General features: G+C 32.9%; 1 protein-coding gene across 1 annotated transcript in view; it reads left to right on the top strand.

The window, feature by feature from the left end:
• LOC108903528 (L-dopachrome tautomerase yellow-f2-like) overlaps positions 1-19,910 on the top strand; it is a 30,767-nt gene that overhangs the window by 4,500 nt on the left and 6,357 nt on the right. The window contains exons 2-3 of the mRNA XM_018705747.1: positions 6,961-7,233; positions 16,859-17,038. Coding sequence (XP_018561263.1) covers positions 6,961-7,233; positions 16,859-17,038 — 453 coding nt within the window. The remainder of the gene's footprint in view (positions 1-6,960; positions 7,234-16,858; positions 17,039-19,910) is intronic.

Here is a 19,910-nt window from a genome sequence, read left to right on the forward strand (position 1 = left end):
GTATTTTCTAGTGCAAATATTTTAAAACAATAACAAAAAAGTATATTCTTTCTGTTTCATGTTTAATTTTATTGATAACATAATATAATGGTTCATTTGCAAGCCAATAGTACCTATATTGTTATATTAGGATTACTTTTTTAGAGAGCAAATTTTGTATTTGCGAGGCGAAGCATAGTGTAGCTGAACGGATGCAAAATTGCAAGACAAAAAAGGCACTTTTAATCCGGATAAAACATGCTATCTTTTCTCCAACCGAAATCCCCCATTTAATAATTATGTAATTTGTGCTTTGAATTAATACTTTTAATCTAATATAAGGATTAAAACTTTAGCTCGTAGGATTAAAAAGTGAATACTTTTGTTGCTAAGATATAATTTTTTTTTTCTCTGTCTCAGCATTTTATTTATTCGGTAAAATATAACTAACTTTTTCCATAACTCTTCTGATATAACGTTACTGTTGTTTCTACGAAATGTATTGTTACGTAACAAAATTACCATAATACATTAGACAGATATGACTATACTCACGTTTCTTATAAAAATAGTAATTACCTACTCATAGTTATAAACTATTTATGTGGTTATTAGGTAAATATATTCCCTGATGATAATAATTAAATAATTATCAAAACTCACAATGAATGATGAAACTATATCCTGTACCACGTGTCCCATTTTAATCGATATACGTGAATATCTCGTTAGTGAAATCTCCGATTCAAGATGGCCTAAATGAAAGTTCATTGGGAGAAAGCAAATGTTGACTTTGAATTTGACTTTTACCGTGACCTTGAAGGTCAATTGAAGGTCAACTTCATAATTTTAGATAAGACCCTCTAATTTTTACGTCCGGATGTGATCTCAACTTTCTCAACTTTGGCTTTGCACAGGTCAAGGTCACAGCGAGTTCAATGTTGCTTTGACGTTGACACAATATTGGCACTAATTTTGCAAGGAAATTTTCTCCGATCTGTGGTCCCGAACATACTTAAAAACATTTGTAGAAGTCATCAGGGTCGATTTCTGTAGTGGACCTTCAAGTGACCTTGACGGTCAAGGTCAAGATCAAATCCAAGGGCATAATTGAGTACCTTGATGAAAATCTCATAGAATTTGGGAGCAAACACCTTATTCCTAGATTGCTTCACGAAAGAAATTTCTATAAAAAGGTCCAGGTAATTAAATTTCTAGAAAAAAGGTCCTCAGTCTAAGATCTAAGCTTAGACCTTTCTTATAGAAATTTAATTTCCTATAAAAGTCATTTACGTTTTTTCTGTAAATTTTTGCATTTATGAAAGAATAAAATTTGGATAAAAATTAACTTTAACAATTTTTAGCAGAGGAACCGTTCAAATCACATAGATTCTACTATGAGCACTTTCAAAGAACAAAGATTCTCCATAATTATCACATATGGACAACAAAATAGCGTGAAATGCAGTTGAGGTATAGATAATTAAAAAAAATAACCGTTTACGTGTCAAATGAATAGGAAAATTTTAAAATCAAATTAAAATAAAGAGCTGAAATTTGGTGAGATTTTTTTTCCAATGTCAATGGAGCGAAAAAAAAATACGTTTCAAATGAAGCATCCTAATATACAGGGTAGCCCATCGAAAACGTACCGCAAGGCATTACAAGGTAGTACTGAACTTTTCGGCAAAATCCAAAAACAGATAAAGTTTGCTTCTGAGGGGGACAGCTTTTGGCGCAAAAAGCATAGCAAAATCTTCAACCCCCTAAGTGGGGGTGCCATCCCCCAAATTTTTTAAAATGGGAATGGGGTCAAGTGGGGGGTCATTAGAAAGGCCTTTTAATTCTCTATACATCGATTCTTACTTTTTGAAGATCGATCCATTATTTTAGAAAATATGCAGCTTTGAAAATACGAACAATATTTTTGACGAGAAATGCGAAAATCGATTTAATTTTACTTCAAAACTTACGGTATTAGCTTGGTAAATTCCTTCAAAAGAATTCGCCTTTTTTTTTTCTGATTTGCGAATTCTTTAGCCTGATTTTGGTGAGCAAAAAATTGTCCGCTTTTTGTTTCGTATTTAGATAGGCCACAAGAAGTTGCTAGATAACTGTCTTGTGACTTGTAGTTGAAGAGTACCAATACTGCCGAGTCTTTTAAATTGATTAATTATGGTGTACTCAATTCCAGAAAGAGTAGAAATTATTGAGCTTTTTTTCAAAAACAATGAATGCGGAAATCGGGTCGCCGAACTGTTCAACCAACGGCATCCTGAGAAACATGCGTCTGGAAAAATTGTTCGCGAATTGGTGGCCAAATTTCGCGAAACTGGCTCCGTTCATAACAAAAAGAGGCAGGTTGAAAATCCGGTACTAAATGAACCTACGGAAATAGCGGTATTGGGGCAAGTGGCAATGGATAGTACGCTGAGTACAATGCAATTGGCTACTGCGACAGGAGTGAGTCGTACAAGTGTCCAACGAATATTAAAAAAATACAAATTCCATCCTTATAAGATTCGGCTAGTGCAAGAGCTAAATGAAGACGATTTTGATCGTCGTTTGCAATTTTGCGAAATAATGACTGAACGAGCGATAAACGATAATTTCCTCTTTAATGTGTGTTTTTCGGACGAGTGTACGTTCTTCTTGAATGGTTTAGTGAATCGCCATAATTGTCGTTACTGGGCTGATACCAATCCAAGGATTTTCCATGAGACACACTCCCAACACCCCCAGAAGTTGAATGTATGGGCAGGTATTTTTGGAAATTCCATTGTAGGTCCTTTTTTCCTTCCTGGAAATTTGACAGGCGATATGTACTTGGATTTACTACAAAATGTCATCGACCCAGCTCTAACAAATATCATAGAGGACGACCCTGCTTACAATGAACACGAACTGATTTTCCAGCAAGACGGAGCTCCTCCACATTACTCGCTCAATGTGCGCAATTACCTAAATGAGACGTTTCCAGGACGCTGGATAGGACGAAGAGGTGCAATTGAGTGGCCCCCTCGGTCACCCGACTTAAATCCTTTAGATTTCTTTCTCTGGGGGCACATTAAAAGCAAAGTTTACAGCACTCCACCTGATACCTTGGAAGATCTGCGAGGACGAATCATTAATGTATGTCGCGAAGTAACACCGCAAGTGCTCCAGAATGTTCGACAACGGTTTGAAGACAACCTGTATCATTGTATGCAAGTTGGCGGACAACATTTTCAGCATTTACTTGACTAATACCGTAAGTTTTGAAGTAAAATTAAATCGATTTTCGCATTTCTCGTCAAAAATATTGTTCGTATTTTCAAAGCTGCATATTTTCTAAAATAATGAATCGATTTTCAAAAAGTAAGAATCGATGTATAGAGAATTAAAAGCCCTTTCTAATGACCCCCCCACTTGACCCCCATTCCCATTTGAAAAAATTTAGGGGATAGCACCCCCACTTAGGGGGTTGAATATTTTGGTATGCTTTTTGAGCCAAAAGTTGTCCCCCTCAGAAACAAATTTGACCTGTTTTTGGATTTTGCCGAAAAGTTCTTTACTACCCTGTAATGCCTTGCGGTACGTTTTCGATGGGCTACCCTGTATAAGTAGATATATATTCTCTCTTTATAAAGTATTTTACTATCTGTGAAAAATTTTGCCACAAAAAGGAATCAGTAGAGTTATTTTTATTAAACTATTTTTGCCTAACCAAAAATCTCACACTGAAAAAACCTGTTTTCATTGTCGAAGCTAGCAAAGACGTTTTTCTAATCAGATTTTATAGTTTAAATTGATTTTTTTATGTACCTCCATAGCTAGAGACATTATATTGGGTGTCCGATAAATAATGGATAACCTTTTTTAACCGTGGATGGGGGACCCTAAGTTCGTTTAGAAAATCGACTTTTGTCTCAGTACAAAGTTCCTCCGTTTTTCATTTATTTAGTTTTCTTTTTCGAAATTTCCGCCATAGGTTACTTTATTGGTCATTACGGCCACAAGAGAACGTATTATCTTTCAGTTACTACTTAAGTTTATTTATAAATTACAGTAAATATTCAAATTGCCTGCTACCTTCCCTGATGCAGGCTCTACACCTTCTTATGAATGCCCTTCGGAGCTTTCGGTTGTATCTCTGACTAACGTAAAATTTAAGTTTAAGATTTTTTTAAACAAAAACTACTATTGCTAGTTAAACATTCTGATAAGCATCTGGATGATAACACGATTCAAGAATATTACGAAAAATAACTGAAAGATAATACGTTCTCTTGTGGCCGTAGTAATCAATAAAGTAACCTATGGCGGAAATTTCTAAAAAAAAACGAAATAACTGAAAACCGAAGGGATTTTGTACTAAAACAAAAGTCGATTTTCTGAACGACCTTAGGGTTCTCCATCCACGGTTAAAAGGTTATCCATTATTTACCGGACACCCTGTATATTATGTTTGCTCTATTATTATTTACTTGTAATAGGTGAACTAATAATAAGAATTTAATTTAACAGTAATTGGACACATATTTCACGATTTGACAAATAATCGGTTTCTTATTATTTTAAGGGTATTATTTTCCTTTTAAATTAGACGTTTCCAATTTTGAAAAAAAAAGAATATAGTAATATGTATACAGGGTAGCCCATCGAAAACGTACCGCAAGGCATTATAGGGTAGTAAAGAACTTTTCGGCAAAATCCAAAAACAGGTCAAATTTGTTTCTGAGGGGGACAACTTTTGGCTCAAAAAGCATACCAAAATCTTCAACCCCCTAAGTGGGGGTGCTATCCCCTAAATTTTTTCAAATGGGAATGGGGGTCAAGTGGGGGGTCATTAGAAAGGGCTTTTAATTCTCTATACATCGATTCTTACTTTTTGAAAATCGATTCATTATTTTAGAAAATATGCAGCTTTGAAAATACGAACAATATTTTTGACGAGAAATGCGAAAATCGATTTAATTTTACTTCAAAACTTACGGTATTAGTCAAGTAAATGCTGAAAATGTTGTCCGCCAACTTGCATACAATGATACAGGTTGTCTTCAAACCGTTGTCGAACATTCTGGAGCACTTGCGGTGTTACTTCGCGACATACATTAATGATTCGTCCTCGCAGATCTTCCAAGGTATCAGGTGGAGTGCTGTAAACTTTGCTTTTAATGTGCCCCCAGAGAAAGAAATCTAAAGGATTTAAGTCGGGTGACCGAGGGGGCCACTCAATTGCACCTCTTCGTCCTATCCAGCGTCCTGGAAACGTCTCATTTAGGTAATTGCGCACATTGAGCGAGTAATGTGGAGGAGCTCCGTCTTGCTGGAAAATCAGTTCGTGTTCATTGTAAGCAGGGTCGTCCTCTATGATATTTGTTAGAGCTGGGTCGATGACATTTTGTAGTAAATCCAAGTACATATCGCCTGTCAAATTTCCAGGAAGGAAAAAAGGACCTACAATGGAATTTCCAAAAATACCTGCCCATACATTCAACTTCTGGGGGTGTTGGGAGTGTGTCTCATGGAAAATCCTTGGATTGGTATCAGCCCAGTAACGACAATTATGGCGATTCACTAAACCATTCAAGAAGAACGTACACTCGTCCGAAAAACACACATTAAAGAGGAAATTATCGTTTATCGCTCGTTCAGTCATTATTTCGCAAAATTGCAAACGACGATCAAAATCGTCTTCATTTAGCTCTTGCACTAGCCGAATCTTATAAGGATGGAATTTGTATTTTTTTAATATTCGTTGGACACTTGTACGACTCACTCCTGTCGCAGTAGCCAATTGCATTGTACTCAGCGTACTATCCATTGCCACTTGCCCCAATACCGCTATTTCCGTAGGTTCATTTAGTACCGGATTTTCAACCTGCCTCTTTTTGTTATGAACGGAGCCAGTTTCGCGAAATTTGGCCACCAATTCGCGAACAATTTTTCCAGACGCATGTTTCTCAGGATGCCGTTGGTTGAACAGTTCGGCGACCCGATTTCCGCATTCATTGTTTTTGAAAAAAAGCTCAATAATTTCTACTCTTTCTGGAATTGAGTACACCATAATTAATCAATTTAAAAGACTCGGCAGTATTGGTACTCTTCAACTACAAGTCACAAGACAGTTATCTAGCAACTTCTTGTGGCCTATCTAAATACGAAACAAAAAGCGGACAATTTTTTGCTCACCAAAATCAGGCTAAAGAATTCGCAAATCAGAAAAAAAAACAGCGAATTCTTTTGAAGGAATTTACCAAGCTAATACCGTAAGTTTTGAAGTAAAATTAAATCGATTTTCGCATTTCTCGTCAAAAATATTGTTCGTATTTTCAAAGCTGCATATTTTCTAAAATAATGGATCGATTTTCAAAAAGTAAGAATCGATGTATAGAGAATTAAAAGCCCTTTCTAATGACCCCCCACTTGACCCCCATTCCCATTTGAAAAAATTTAGGGGATAGCACCCCCACTTAGGGGGTTGAAGATTTTGGTATGCTTTTTGAGCCAAAAGTTGTCCCCCTCAGAAACAAATTTGACCTGTTTTTGGATTTTGCCGAAAAGTTCATTACTACCCTGTAATGCCTTGCGGTACGTTTTCGATGGGCTACCCTGTATATCTTAATTTATCTGCTTTTTTAATGTGACGCAAAAATTGTTTAATAAAAATTACCTGTGACGGACCTTTTTGGCATAAGGGTTTATTTGACTATTTTTTATTTTTTTCACAGTTAGCAAAATAAACAAACAGAGAAAAAAGATAAATTTTGCCACACACTAATAATGTCAGACAATTCATTTGACGAGTGGCTAATTTAAAATATTAGTATCTAATAAAAAAAAATGTACAACATAAACGCTTAAACAATGCATTACATTTAATTATGGAAGAATAACATTCTCGACCTTGTAATCATTTCGACCTTGTATAAAACAAGTCTCTATTAACTTCTTCGTGCTGTAAATAACTATTGATGGTCACGTTTCACACTTTTTCAGAGAACAACATTCCGATGGGTTCCAACGTATGGCAAAACAAACTCTTTATCACCGTACCAAGAAGACGACTGGGAGTCCCGTCAACTTTAAATTACGTACCTCTAAACAGCCCGAATAAACATAATGTTCCCTTAATTCCGTACCCCAACTGGGATAAAAATTTGTATTCCGACACTAGTGGAACTGGTGAGAATTTCGTTTCAGTGTACAGGGTAGCGGTGGATAAATGCGACAGATTATGGTTCGTGGACACTGGGACCTTAGAAATACCAGGTAATCGAATATGCACAATTTTAAAATTTAATGTAGCTCACTAAGAAACCACAACACTTGTAAATGTATACTGACTCGTCGTGAATGATTTTGGTGTCGAAACATGAGACAAAAAGAAATAGAAACATTCTATACTTTTAATGAATACAAAATTTTTGAAGTAAAACAAAATTATTTTATATGCTACTGTTTTCGATATTAGTAAATTAGGAAGCTTCGGGGGATTTTTCTTAATTTCTACTATGACTACTCACTTTCACCATTGTTGTTATAATTTACATAGAAACTTACGGAAGCGTGAAATAAAACAATTTTGATTTGATATTGTATATTATTTGAACATTAAGTACGCTATGCTTTATTACACTGCAATGCTGTAAACTTAGATATGTATCTTTAGATATAAATAATTAACAAGCGGTAAATTAAGTGATCTCTAACAGTTTTTATAGTAGCATTAGTGAAAAAATAAATTTTTAAAACGTATTGTTCCTTCTACATATTCCAGCTTTATTGCAGTAACATACGAATAGGTACTGTGTCCCCAAAATGATGGAACAAGATCCTTTTTTTTTCTAGTTGAAATTTAAAAAAATCTCTGAAACAGGGTCAAAATATTTTATATTTTTTGAGCCATTTCAATGACAAACCTCTAACATTACCGAAATTTTTTTTAATAGGATGCTCTATACAGGGTGTTTCATAATATATGCGCAGGACTTCAGGATGTGATAGCTCGTCCAAAAATTTGAAAAAAAGCTTGTATTAACTTACCCTCTAAAATGCACAATTTTCGAGATACAGGGTGTTGAAATTGTAAAAAAAATTTCGTTTTTTGCGAATATCTCCGGAACCGTTTATCGTACAGAAAACAGCTTTTGTAAGCATTTACTACTCATAATAAGCTATGTTCTGTGCGAGAAAAAAATTTTTTCAAAGTCATAATTGGTGAAGATTTTGAAGGGGAAGTGGGTGTTTTTCTCCCCAACTTCTACGCCACTGGAAAAAGTACGGTTTTGAGACGCCCATTTGAACCGCCAATGTTTTCTACACAAAAACTGTACTCTTGGTCATAAGCTCTTAAGTTGACCGTTTTCGAGAAAAATCTACTTTTATGTTGAAAAACATGGTCAATTTTTTTAAATAAAATTTTTATTTTACTAAATGTATTATAATTTTTTTTATCAAGTAGGCTTTAAATTTTAAAACAAAAGCTACCTCCTGTCAAAATAACAATTAGTTTGTACCTGCGAAAAGTCAATTTGTATTACAAAAGTAAAAATGAATTACACAAACGCTGAAATGTGCGAAATGCATTACCTTTACGGAATGGCGAACGGTAATTCGGCAGAAGCAAGGCGGTTGTATCAAGAAAGACATCGTGATCGCCAAGTACCACATCATAACTTGTTTCAACTCATTCACCAACGACTATGGGAAAATGTCATGTCTCAGTTTGGAGCCGAAGTTATGTTTACCGATGAAGCATCTTTCTCGAGAGATGGTATTTTCAATTTTCACAATAACCACATATGGGCTGAAGAAAATCCACATGAAATTGCAGAAGGCAATCATCAGCAACAATTTTCTGTGAATGTTTGGGCTGGCATCGTCGGTGATCATTTGATAGGCCCACATTTTTTACCGAACAGATTAAACGGTGCAGATTATCGACAATTTCTAGAAGAAGTACTGCCGGAACTGCTGGAAGATGTACCGCTTCAAGTAAGAGAAAACATGTACTTTATGCATGATAGAGCTCCGGCCCACTTTAGTTTGGTTGCTCGCCAATACTTGGACGACGAATACCAAGACCGTTGGATCGGTCGAGGAGGTCCCCACCCTTGGCCCCCGCGATCTCCCGAACTTAATTGTTTAGATTTTTTCTTTTGGGGCCATCTCAAAACCCTAGTCTACGCTACTCCCGTTGAAAATGTTGATCAATTAAGAGAACGTATTGTTGCATCTTGCGACATAATTCGGAACACTCCGGAAATTTTCTTGCGTGTTAGACAGTCAATGCGTCGAAGAATTGCTGCGTGCATTGAAGCTAACGGAGGACATTTCCAACATTTAATTTAACTGTGTACGATTTGTTTTTTTTAAATTTTGCAACTATGAAGTTAACATTTGGTTTTGTTACTTGTTCTAACGATTAAATAAATTTTGTTTAATTAGTAAAAAAATTTTATTTCAAAAAATTGACCATGTTTTTCAACATAAAAGTAGTTTTTTCTCGAAAACGGTCAACTTTAAAGCTTATGACCAAGAGTACTTTTTTGTGTAGAAAACATTGGCGGTTCAAATGGGCGTCTCAAAACCGTACTTTTTCCAGTGGCGTAGAAGTTGGGTAGAAAAACAACCACTTCCCCTTCAAATTCTTCACCAATTATGACTGAAAAAAAAAATTTTCTCGCACAGAACATAGCTTATTATGAGTAGTAAATGCTTACAAAAGCTGTTTTCTGTACGATAAACGGTTCCGGAGATATTCGCAAAAAACGAATTTTTTTTTACAATTTCAACACCCTGTATCTCGAAAATTGTGCATTTTAGAGGGTAAGTTAATACAAACTTTTCTTCAAATTTTTGGACGAGCTATCACATCCTGAAGTCCTGCGCATATATCATGAAACACCCTGTATTTTATAGTATAATATAGACACCTTCTAAAGACAAATAACGATAGATGAGTTATATCAGCAATATAATATTATACCTACTTGTTTGTCATAGTTGTCAGAAAATGGAGGAATAAAATGAAAACAATAATTTAGTAGGAAGGTACTACTTTTTATTTTATTACAGCAAATACTCAAAGTGGCCGCCATTAACTATTGCACAATTCTCAATTCGGTGTTCAAAGTTATCAATTACGCTTCTTCTCTGAAACGATTTTTCAATCCGTCAAGATAACTCCACCAAAGAAAATATAGTGGGGTTAAGTCAGGGGAGTGTAGTGACAATTCAAGCAGCCCTCTTCTGGCTATGCATCGATTTGGAAAAACTTCATTCAGGTAATTTCTTATATCGAAGCGAAAATGTGGAGGGGCACCATCTTGTTGGAACCAGACATCACCAGCAGGCATATCGTGTTCATTAGGGTTAGGAAAAATTAATTCCAGGACTGGAAAGAAATAACGTCTCAGTATGGGATTATCTATAATTCCAGTCCAAATATTCACTTTTTCCGATAATTTTGTATGTTTTTCTTGCATCCAATACGGATTTTCTAGGCTCCAAAACCTAGTATTTTGTCTGTTCACGGTTCCGTTTATGCAAAAATTTATTTCATTAGTAAAAATTATGGGATTTTATTAAGTTGGGTTGTCTTTCGAATAAACTTCTAATTTCCTCGCAAAACTGTAATCTTCTGCCTGTGTCAACTGCCACTTGCCTATAATTCTTCTATGGACTGAGGACTTCAACAAGTTGAAGTTGGCTGAGATAGATCTAATGGATGACTGAGGATTTTCAGTAACGGCGAGCATCACATTTTGACGGTCATTTTCGCTTACCGATTCAGGTAAATCTTTTATACTTCCAGTTTCTTCAAATTTTTTACTTATTGTAGCTCAATTAATTCTCTAATCTAGATACTTATGGTGAAATAAGTCACATAACACCTGTTAACTATGGATTTTATTTCCGCATCCAATCATTAAAATTTCAATTATCTGTTTTTCGCTTAAACGGGCAACCATTGTTCAAAATAATTTAACGAAAGAATTGGAACTAAAACGATTCACGTTATACCTAAGGTACTCTGGTGAATTTTATGCGTTTATAGATGTTTTTTTTTTGGAGAAAAAAAAGCTTGAAAGTAAGTAGAAAAGGATTAATAAAGAGTAGATATGTATATTATTTAAAGTACAGAAAGAACTATGATTGTTTGAAATAGTCGTCAGTACACATAAAAGACAATTTTTACATTTTTTTTGACAACTATGACAAAAAAGTAGCCTTATATCGCTGAATTCGTCTTTAGAAGGGTTACCTATTTATACCATAAAATGTTGAGCGTCCTATTAAAAAAAAATGTCGGAAATGTTATGGGTCTGTGAAACATGGCTCAAAAAAATAGAAAATATTGCAGAAAAGTGACAATTTCTATTTACTAATTGACTTGTCTCAACGGTTTTTTGAAATCTGAATTGGAAAAAAATATTAATTTTGTTCCATCATTTTGGGACACAGTGTATATATAGTTTAGGAAAATTAGAAATATCTCTCTTTACATCAATAAATTTGTCGCAGCAAATTTATTCCTGATTATATTTATTTGATTATATTATTTAGATATCAATATACCGGTCTTCTTTCATGCACTAAGCGATCCTTTCTAACTAAATGAAAACCAATATTTGTTCTGAAAAATATTAAACAAATTTTAAAATATCAATTCCTGTTTGTCGTAATTAATTTATTTATGTCTTTCACAATAACGGTGAAAAAAATACACACAAATATCATGATTTCCTTACTTGGCTCTAATTGCAAATATGTTTACAAACTTGTATTACACATTCAGTAATGTAATAATAAATAATTGCATCAACAACAATAAATCATTCCAATGTGAATAATAACTAATTTAGATAATAACCCAATTGCAAATCCCACTTAAAGTTTATGCTGTAAATGTGTCTTCAATTATTACGCCTTTTTTTAGTCCAATAAGTGGGCTTTTAATAGAGCATTCTATGGAGACAATCGAAAACTAACATAACATTTAAGTATACAGGGTGAATCAGTGACAGTGCGACACACTTTAAGTTACCAATTTTGTTCAAAGCTTGGATAGATTAGTATCTGAATTCTGAGCGCCTATTTGAGAATAATGTCAGCCTTACTTTAACGTATCTGGTAGCGTAGCTTATAAAATTTTATAAAACCAGTGCTACCATTAGATAAGCGTAGTTTATAAAACTAATGGTATTACAATCACTGGTTTTATAAGCTACGCTATCATTGATGGAATTTCATTGCACGAAGTTTGAAGTTTGAATGTTTAATTGTAACTGAGTAATTGAAAATATACAGGGTGTCCCACCAGGAATAGCCACTATCGTTATCTCGGGAAGTACTGATCCGATAAATCTGAAACTTTGGCTACCTAGCAAAGGCAGTACGGCCAACACAGCTAAACTATTTAAAACTTTATGGCACTTCCGGTTTACCGCAAGTCGACATTAACTTTCTTATTTTAAATGGAACACCCTATATGTTATTGCATTTTCGGATAATTTAAGGGTTACTTTATTCAATATTCCCTATACCTAAGTTAAAGATTTTGAGATATTAATTTTTAAAGAAAAAAATTTGACGCAAGGGTTCGCGGAGATGCTAGTAACTTTGTCGGGAGCCTGACATCAAGTAGATTTTTGATATCTGTAAAGGGCATTTAATACTAAGTGTTTCATTTTTGCTGTCACATTTTGATAACTTCAAGCAGCTATAACTTTGTTAACTTAAATGGAACACCCCTTTTTTTACTCTGTCTTATGCAGATTGAAATTTCCTTTCAAGTCATTAAACATTGTTAGGGTTGCCGTTACTACTTTTAAAGATATTTGCAATTTTCTATTTTTTGAACAGTTTTTCTCGTATCAGACCTGTTGTCAAATTGTTTATAATAGACTAGGGGGTATCTGTTTTGGTTTGGGTGAATCGTATAACCACGGAGATTTTTGGCTTTTTGTCTTTCAAATATCACTACAAATAAAAATATATGTGAAATTTGAATCAAAAGGTATCGAACTATAAATTGAAACTATGGTATCGAACTACAGAAGGATTTGAGACATATCAAATATGGATAGAGCATTTCCAAACTTAATATTTGTCCCTTGAGTTTTTTATCAAAATGTACTTTTACCGATAAAAGTTAAACACCAAAACAATGTTAGGAGAATCGTCAACAAAAAACCGTAGAATGAAACCAATATTTCGACAACGCGATTATGTAGATGTTTTTATTCACATGGATTTATTTCGTTTGCTTTCAAATATCACTACAAATGAAAATTTTCTATGCGCATAAAAAAACGTGGGCTTAACTTATTATGTATCTTTTCAAGAGTTGATTTTAGGCGAAAATGGAAGATGAAAAAAATGTTTGTAATTAAACTTTTTACAAAATATGACTAGTTACAAATCCAATGAATTACGATTATTGTAAAAATCGAAAAAATCGCCAAAAATGGAGTTAAAAAACATTACTACTTAGGGAATTTTTTTGGGGTCTTTAAATTGGTATAGGATCTTCATACTTGGCTCTAATAGAATCTATATTGATGCAATTTGGTGTGACGATTCTACATAACATGAAGTTTTCTTGAGCCAAGTATGAAAGTTCTATACCCAATTTAAAGACTCCAAAAAAATCCCTAATAAGTAAAATTTTTTAAACCCATTTTTGGCATTTTTTCGATTTTTACAATAATAATCGTGATTCATTTGATTTGTAACTAGTCATATTTTGCAAAAAAAAATTATTACAACATTTCTTTCCTGTTCCATTTTCGCCTAAAATCAACTCTTGAAAAGATATAATTAAATAGGAAGAAAAATATGACATTTTTCGAACTTTTTTAACATATTGTGCCGTCAAAAGTTAAGCCTAATTTTTTTTCAAGCGCATAGAAAAATGGATACACGGTTCACCCAAATATGAACACTTTGAAACAGATACCGTCTGAACTATAACCAGAAACACTCCAAAGACAATTAAAATTACTTGAGTTACTTGTCAAATTATTGTTATGTCTCTAATAGTTTTTAGCGAAAATTTAAATACAAATGCCAAGGGATCGCGTAAATTATACATAGAGAATTATTTTAATTTATTATTATTTATTTATGGACAATGTGCAAAGCAGNATTCATTTGATTTGTAACTAGTCATATTTTTTAAAAAAATATATTACAAACATTTCTTTCCTGTTCCATTTTAGCCTAAAATCAACTCTTGAAAAGATATAATTAAATAGGAAGAAAAATATGACATTTTTCGAATTTTTTTAACATATTGTGCCGTCAAAAGTTAAGCCTAATTTTTTTTTAAGCGCATAGAAAAATGGATATACGGTTCACCCAAATATGAACATTTTGAAACAGATACCGTCTGAACTATAACCAAACACTCCAAAGACAATTAAAATAACTTGAGTTACTTGTCAAATTATTGTTATGTCTAATAGTTTTTAGCGAAAATTTAAATACAAATGCCAAGGGATCGCGTAAATTATACATAGAGAATTATTTTAATTTATTATTATTTATTTATGGACAATGTGCAAAGCAGTAAATTCTCTGTTCTTCAAATTACTTTGTTATATTCTCCATAAATAAAAAATAAATTAAAATAATCTTCATCAGTAATAATTTAGGTAAACGATCCCCAGGCATTTTTATTTAAATTTTCGGCGAAAACTATTAGAGACATAACAAAGATTTGACAACTAACGTGACAAATTTCAAATTATTTTAATTGTTCTTGGATTGTTTCTGCATGGCCAACCCTAAAAATGCTTGATGGGTTGAGAGGAAATTTTAATCTGCACAAAGTTATAGCTGTTTGAAGTTATCAAAATGTAACAGCAAAAATGAAACACCTAATATTAAATGTTTTAGTTTGTTGGTATACTATAATTTAGTGTTATCTATGTGTTACCCCTACAGGTAGGTACCAAAAATCTGCTTGACATAAGGTTTCCGAAAAGAGTTACTAGCATCCCTGCGGACCCTTGCATCTGTCAAATTTTTTCTTAAAAAATAAATATCTGAAAATCTATAACTCCTAGGTATGGGGAATACTCATTAAAGTAACCTTCAAATTTTACGTAAAATCTGAAAATGCAATAATATACAGGGTGGTCCACTTTTTTTATCAAACTTCTAGGATGAATACATTGTCAAAAGTAATGTTAGTTTGCTAAATAAACTATACCCGACAAATGTTTACTTTTTGAGATACAGCGCGTTAAAGTTTCCCGAAAAAAAAATATATTTTTCGAATTTTTCTGTAGGTGATGAGGTTTCACCCGTAAGATTTTTATAACTGATTTGGCACTGTACGTGTGATCTTTGAAGAATTTTTCAATTTTTTTACTTTACCAGTGACGGAGGAAATAGGGGTCTCCATTGCTTTATTAAAAAAATATTAGTACGCCACTGGCTTTAAATTTAAAAACCAATATTTTTTATAGTTTATAAACTCTTATTTTCTCTGGTGTGGTTTGTTTTAATTCGCTTTAATAAATAAAATTAGCACATTATATGTTACAAATACCTACGTATTGTTTGCCAAAGTGACTTTAATAATTGACATTAATACATTTACGGAAATTGCGATAGCAACGCCAAACAATCTTGAAGAATATCGAAGGCATCTTACGATTTGAGAAACTCTCGACTTATCAGATTTTTATGTACACTTGTATTAGAATTAGGCAAATTGTGTTTAGGCAAGTAAAACATAATAAATAATACATTCACATGGTAATATGTCCACGTTATTGTATAGAAATAAGTAAATAAATTTTACTTGAAAATGACAATAGTTACGAAAAACTTACAAGGATAATTTTTTGTCCCAAATTAAGCGGAGAATCCAAAGAATATTGGTTTTTAAATTTAAAGCCAGTGGCATACTAATATCTTTTTACTAAAGCAATGGGGACCCCTATTTTCTCCGCCACTGGTAAGGTAAAAAAATTTAAAAATTCTCCAAAGATCACACGTACAGTGACAAATCATTTATAAAAATCTTACGAGTGAAACCTCATCACTTATAGAAAAGTTCGAAAAAAAATTTTTTTTCGGGAAACTTTAACGTGCTGTATCTCAAAAAGTACACATTTGTGGGTATAGTTTATTTAGCAAACTAACATTATTTTTTGATAATGTATTGCTTCTTGAAGTTTGATAGAAAAAAGTGGGCCACCCTGTATAGGGTGTTCCATTTAAAATAAAAAAGTTAATGTCCTTTTCCGGTATAACCGGAGGTGCCATAAAGTACTAAATATTTTAGCTGTGTTGGTTCTACTGCCTTTGCTAGGTTCCCAAATTTTCAAATTTATCAGATCAGTACTTTCCGAGATATCAATAGTGAAGTGAGGCATCCTGTATACTCGAGGGAATTATTGTCCAAATCGCCTTTCTTGGCAACGAACTTGTTCCAATATGATAACTTCCCAAGACTCCATGACCTAGAACTCTAAATTTTTATATGTAATTTGATAAAGATATGTGCTCTGATTTGTATAAACCTCGGTATAGACTTTCAAATGCGTTAATGTGACTCTGTACTATTTCCATTTCATTTACATTTTGGGTCCTTACCCCTATTTCGTTTTCTACGTTCCATCCAGTCCCTGCTAAATCTATGATTTAAAATTAATTTTCTGTCTTCGAAGAAATAATTTCGGAAAAATGTTAGTTTTGACTCTTTCTATTTTGGCAATTCTTAAATTGTGTAGTAACGTCGTTGATACAAAATCATTTATACATATTCAACGTTAATTTGCAATATCCTGAATTCCTGAATTATTTCGATTTCTTCTCTATGATATCATCGCATGTATATGCATTTATTAAATTTTTAATTTTCTCTTATTTCTAGGAAACAAAACTAAGGTCAAACCAACCACTCTTATAATTATGGATTTACAAACTGATAAAGTGATCCAGCAATATGTCATACCTTTAGATCAATTAAGACCTACAACTACTTTAGCTAGCGTTACTGTAGATGTCAGCAAAACCGACTGTGATAGCGCTTACGCCTACTTACCGGATTTAGGTATGTAATAACACTAAATTTAGTCTCTATTTATCTGAAGTATAATTGATGGATATTGAAAAATATTATTGTTTCAGATTATAGACTAGGTCAATTATTGTACAAAATTCGGCACAAATATAAATTTTTCTTCAAATATGTAGGTATTTCCCTACTGATTTTTAATTATTTTCAGTTATTTTATTTACGCTGTTATGTAACTAACTAAACATTTACATATATGTCTATACAACGTTTCGCAAAAACTGCACAAGGGGAGGGTGGTAAATTCGACACTCTTTGAGAATTTCTCCTACTTCCCAAAAGAAAAAATCACCGGTTCGATTTTCGAGAAAAGTCGAATAGCAAAAACCGCAATTCTATATTTTGATTCGTTTAAGTTTAAGAGGTAAAGATCATTTTGAAATTTTTATCATTTTCTATGATGTTCTATTACTTTTTTTAGAAATACATTTAATTTAATATCATTTATGATATTTTAAAAAAAATTCAATGTATTCGTATAAGCGTCAAACATTACATCTTTGTACCTTTACAGTGTAGCATACATTTTCCTTTACATCAATACATCCATGACGTACTTATCTGTATCAACAAACAGTTGAATAATAGGTACAAAAAAATATTGAAACGAATTTTTACAGCGTTCGAAAATCGAAAATATATACAGTATGTTACAAATTCGCTTCTCACTACAGGGATCTCGAAAACGGCAAGAGATACAAACTAGCTTAAATAGGGGCAAAATTGCATAATCAGGGGACCAACATTATTATGCCTTTAAGAAATCAAGGCTAACTTAATTAGTTTCTGAAATATTTGAAAAAAAACCGAAATTTTGGAAATCCGTTTTTGTTTCATTTCAGCCTTGCTTAAGGTGATATTGAAAAAAGATGAACACTTTCTCATGGCCACTTTTTGCCTTCTATTGAATGGCATAATCAATTTTTATATGTAATGTTTCGTCTCTCTAGGACCATCATCAACTTAATTTTTTTAAATACGAGCCTGGAAATTTAATTAAATTTTTTGCAAGCCTTCGTGACCCACAATACTATTTGCTATGCCCGCACCAGATTCACACGTTTTGTCTCGAAAAATTCATCTTCAATGTATTTGTTCCAAATTTATCTAAATTTTTTATTTAGATTTTTTGTTTATCGTACACTGTAAGTGTCGTTAGACCCTGTGAAATCCATCTAGCTATTTAAACTATTACGACCACCCATTAAAATAAAACATTATTATAGTTTTAATCCCGTGCCCATAGTTATTTCTAGGCTTCTCGAGTGCTCAAATTTCAAACAAATTCCGATCTATTCTTTTTTCAGGATATTCATACAAATAGATCTGACATGCTCTTTCACAATTGCGGTTACAGGTATAATAAATTCCTATAATGTTACGCTGATCTTCATTTTCAACCTTTGCCAAAACGAAAATGTTTTTGAACATTTACTGAAATTTTTTAAAGAATAATATTCAGTTGGCGGTTTGGTTGTTCATATGCATTTTTAAGAATTAATTTATCATAATAAAATTAAAATTGTAATAATGTTTTAATTTTGACGTAACAACTTATCGAGTGATGTATGACCAAGTGGTGGTAATAGTTAATAATAATAAATGTTTTATTGTAATGCGTGGTGGTAATAGTTTATATAACTAGATGGATTTGACTCTGTGAACGACACTTACAGTCTACTATAATTCAATAAACAAAGAAATGTAAATACAAAATTTAGATAAATTTGGAACGAATACTCAGATGAATTTTTCGAGACAAAACGTCTGAATCTGGTTCGGGCTTAGGCAATACAGTATTGGGGGTCATGAGAGCTTGCAAAAAATGTAATAAAATTTCCAGAGTTGTATTTAAAAAAATGAAGTTGATGATGGTCCTGGATAGACGAAAGGTTACATATAAAAATTGATTATGCCATTCGATAGAGGGCAAAAAGTGGTCATGAGAAAGTCCTCTTCTTTTTTCATTATCACCTCAAACAAGGTTGAAATGAAACAACTAATTATGTTAGCCTTGACTTTTTAGAGGCATAATGTTGGTCCCCTGATTACGCAACTTTGCCCCCATTTAAGCTAGTTCGTATCTCTTACCGTTTTCGAGAGCCCTATAGTGGGAAGAGAATTTGTAACAGCCGTTCCATTTTACAAATATAAATTATCGTTTACGCTAGTGGATTCTACAAAAAAAATTAAATTCTTACAAAAATCAAATAAATTCACCAACAAAAAAAGAAAGGAAATCATAGAAACTACTGAACGAATCAAGATATCGAGCAGCGGTTTTCAACGTTTCTTAAAAATCGAGCCCGTGATGTCTAAAATACTTCCTTTTCATAGTATCGGGAAATAAGAGAAACTCACCAAAAGTGTCGAATTTGGCTCACTGTGTAGATAAGTATGTACTGACAACGTAGGCGAATATAGGGTGACCATGTTAATAAGTTGTAGGTCAATGGTCAATATTCGTGTATACGATGATATATTGTTTTATTAAACCTTCCACTTTACACAAAAACTGTTAGTTATTGTATTCGCTATCGTCTGTCAAAGCCAACCAGTTTAGAATGAGGAATCCAAAATTCTAGAGCGCTACTAAGAATTTTCAATTTCTTTCATTTAAATAAGTTCATTTTGCAGATATATTCACCCTCCAATTTTTTTAAAGAGTTTATCAAACATTTAAATTATCAATAAACTTATCATAAACTAAATATTTTCAGTTATTTAGAATAATAAATTGGGAAGACAACATCAAAGTATTATTTGTACGTCCATAATAAAAAAAGTACTAAAAACGCTAATATCCGTAATTTATTTGTTTGTTAAACTTATAGTGAGAAAGTAGGTA

The sequence above is a fragment of the Anoplophora glabripennis genome, unplaced genomic scaffold (genome assembly GCF_000390285.2).
Source record: "Anoplophora glabripennis isolate ALB-LARVAE unplaced genomic scaffold, Agla_2.0 scaffold94, whole genome shotgun sequence".
NCBI classification, from domain to species: Eukaryota; Metazoa; Arthropoda; class Insecta; order Coleoptera; family Cerambycidae; genus Anoplophora; species Anoplophora glabripennis.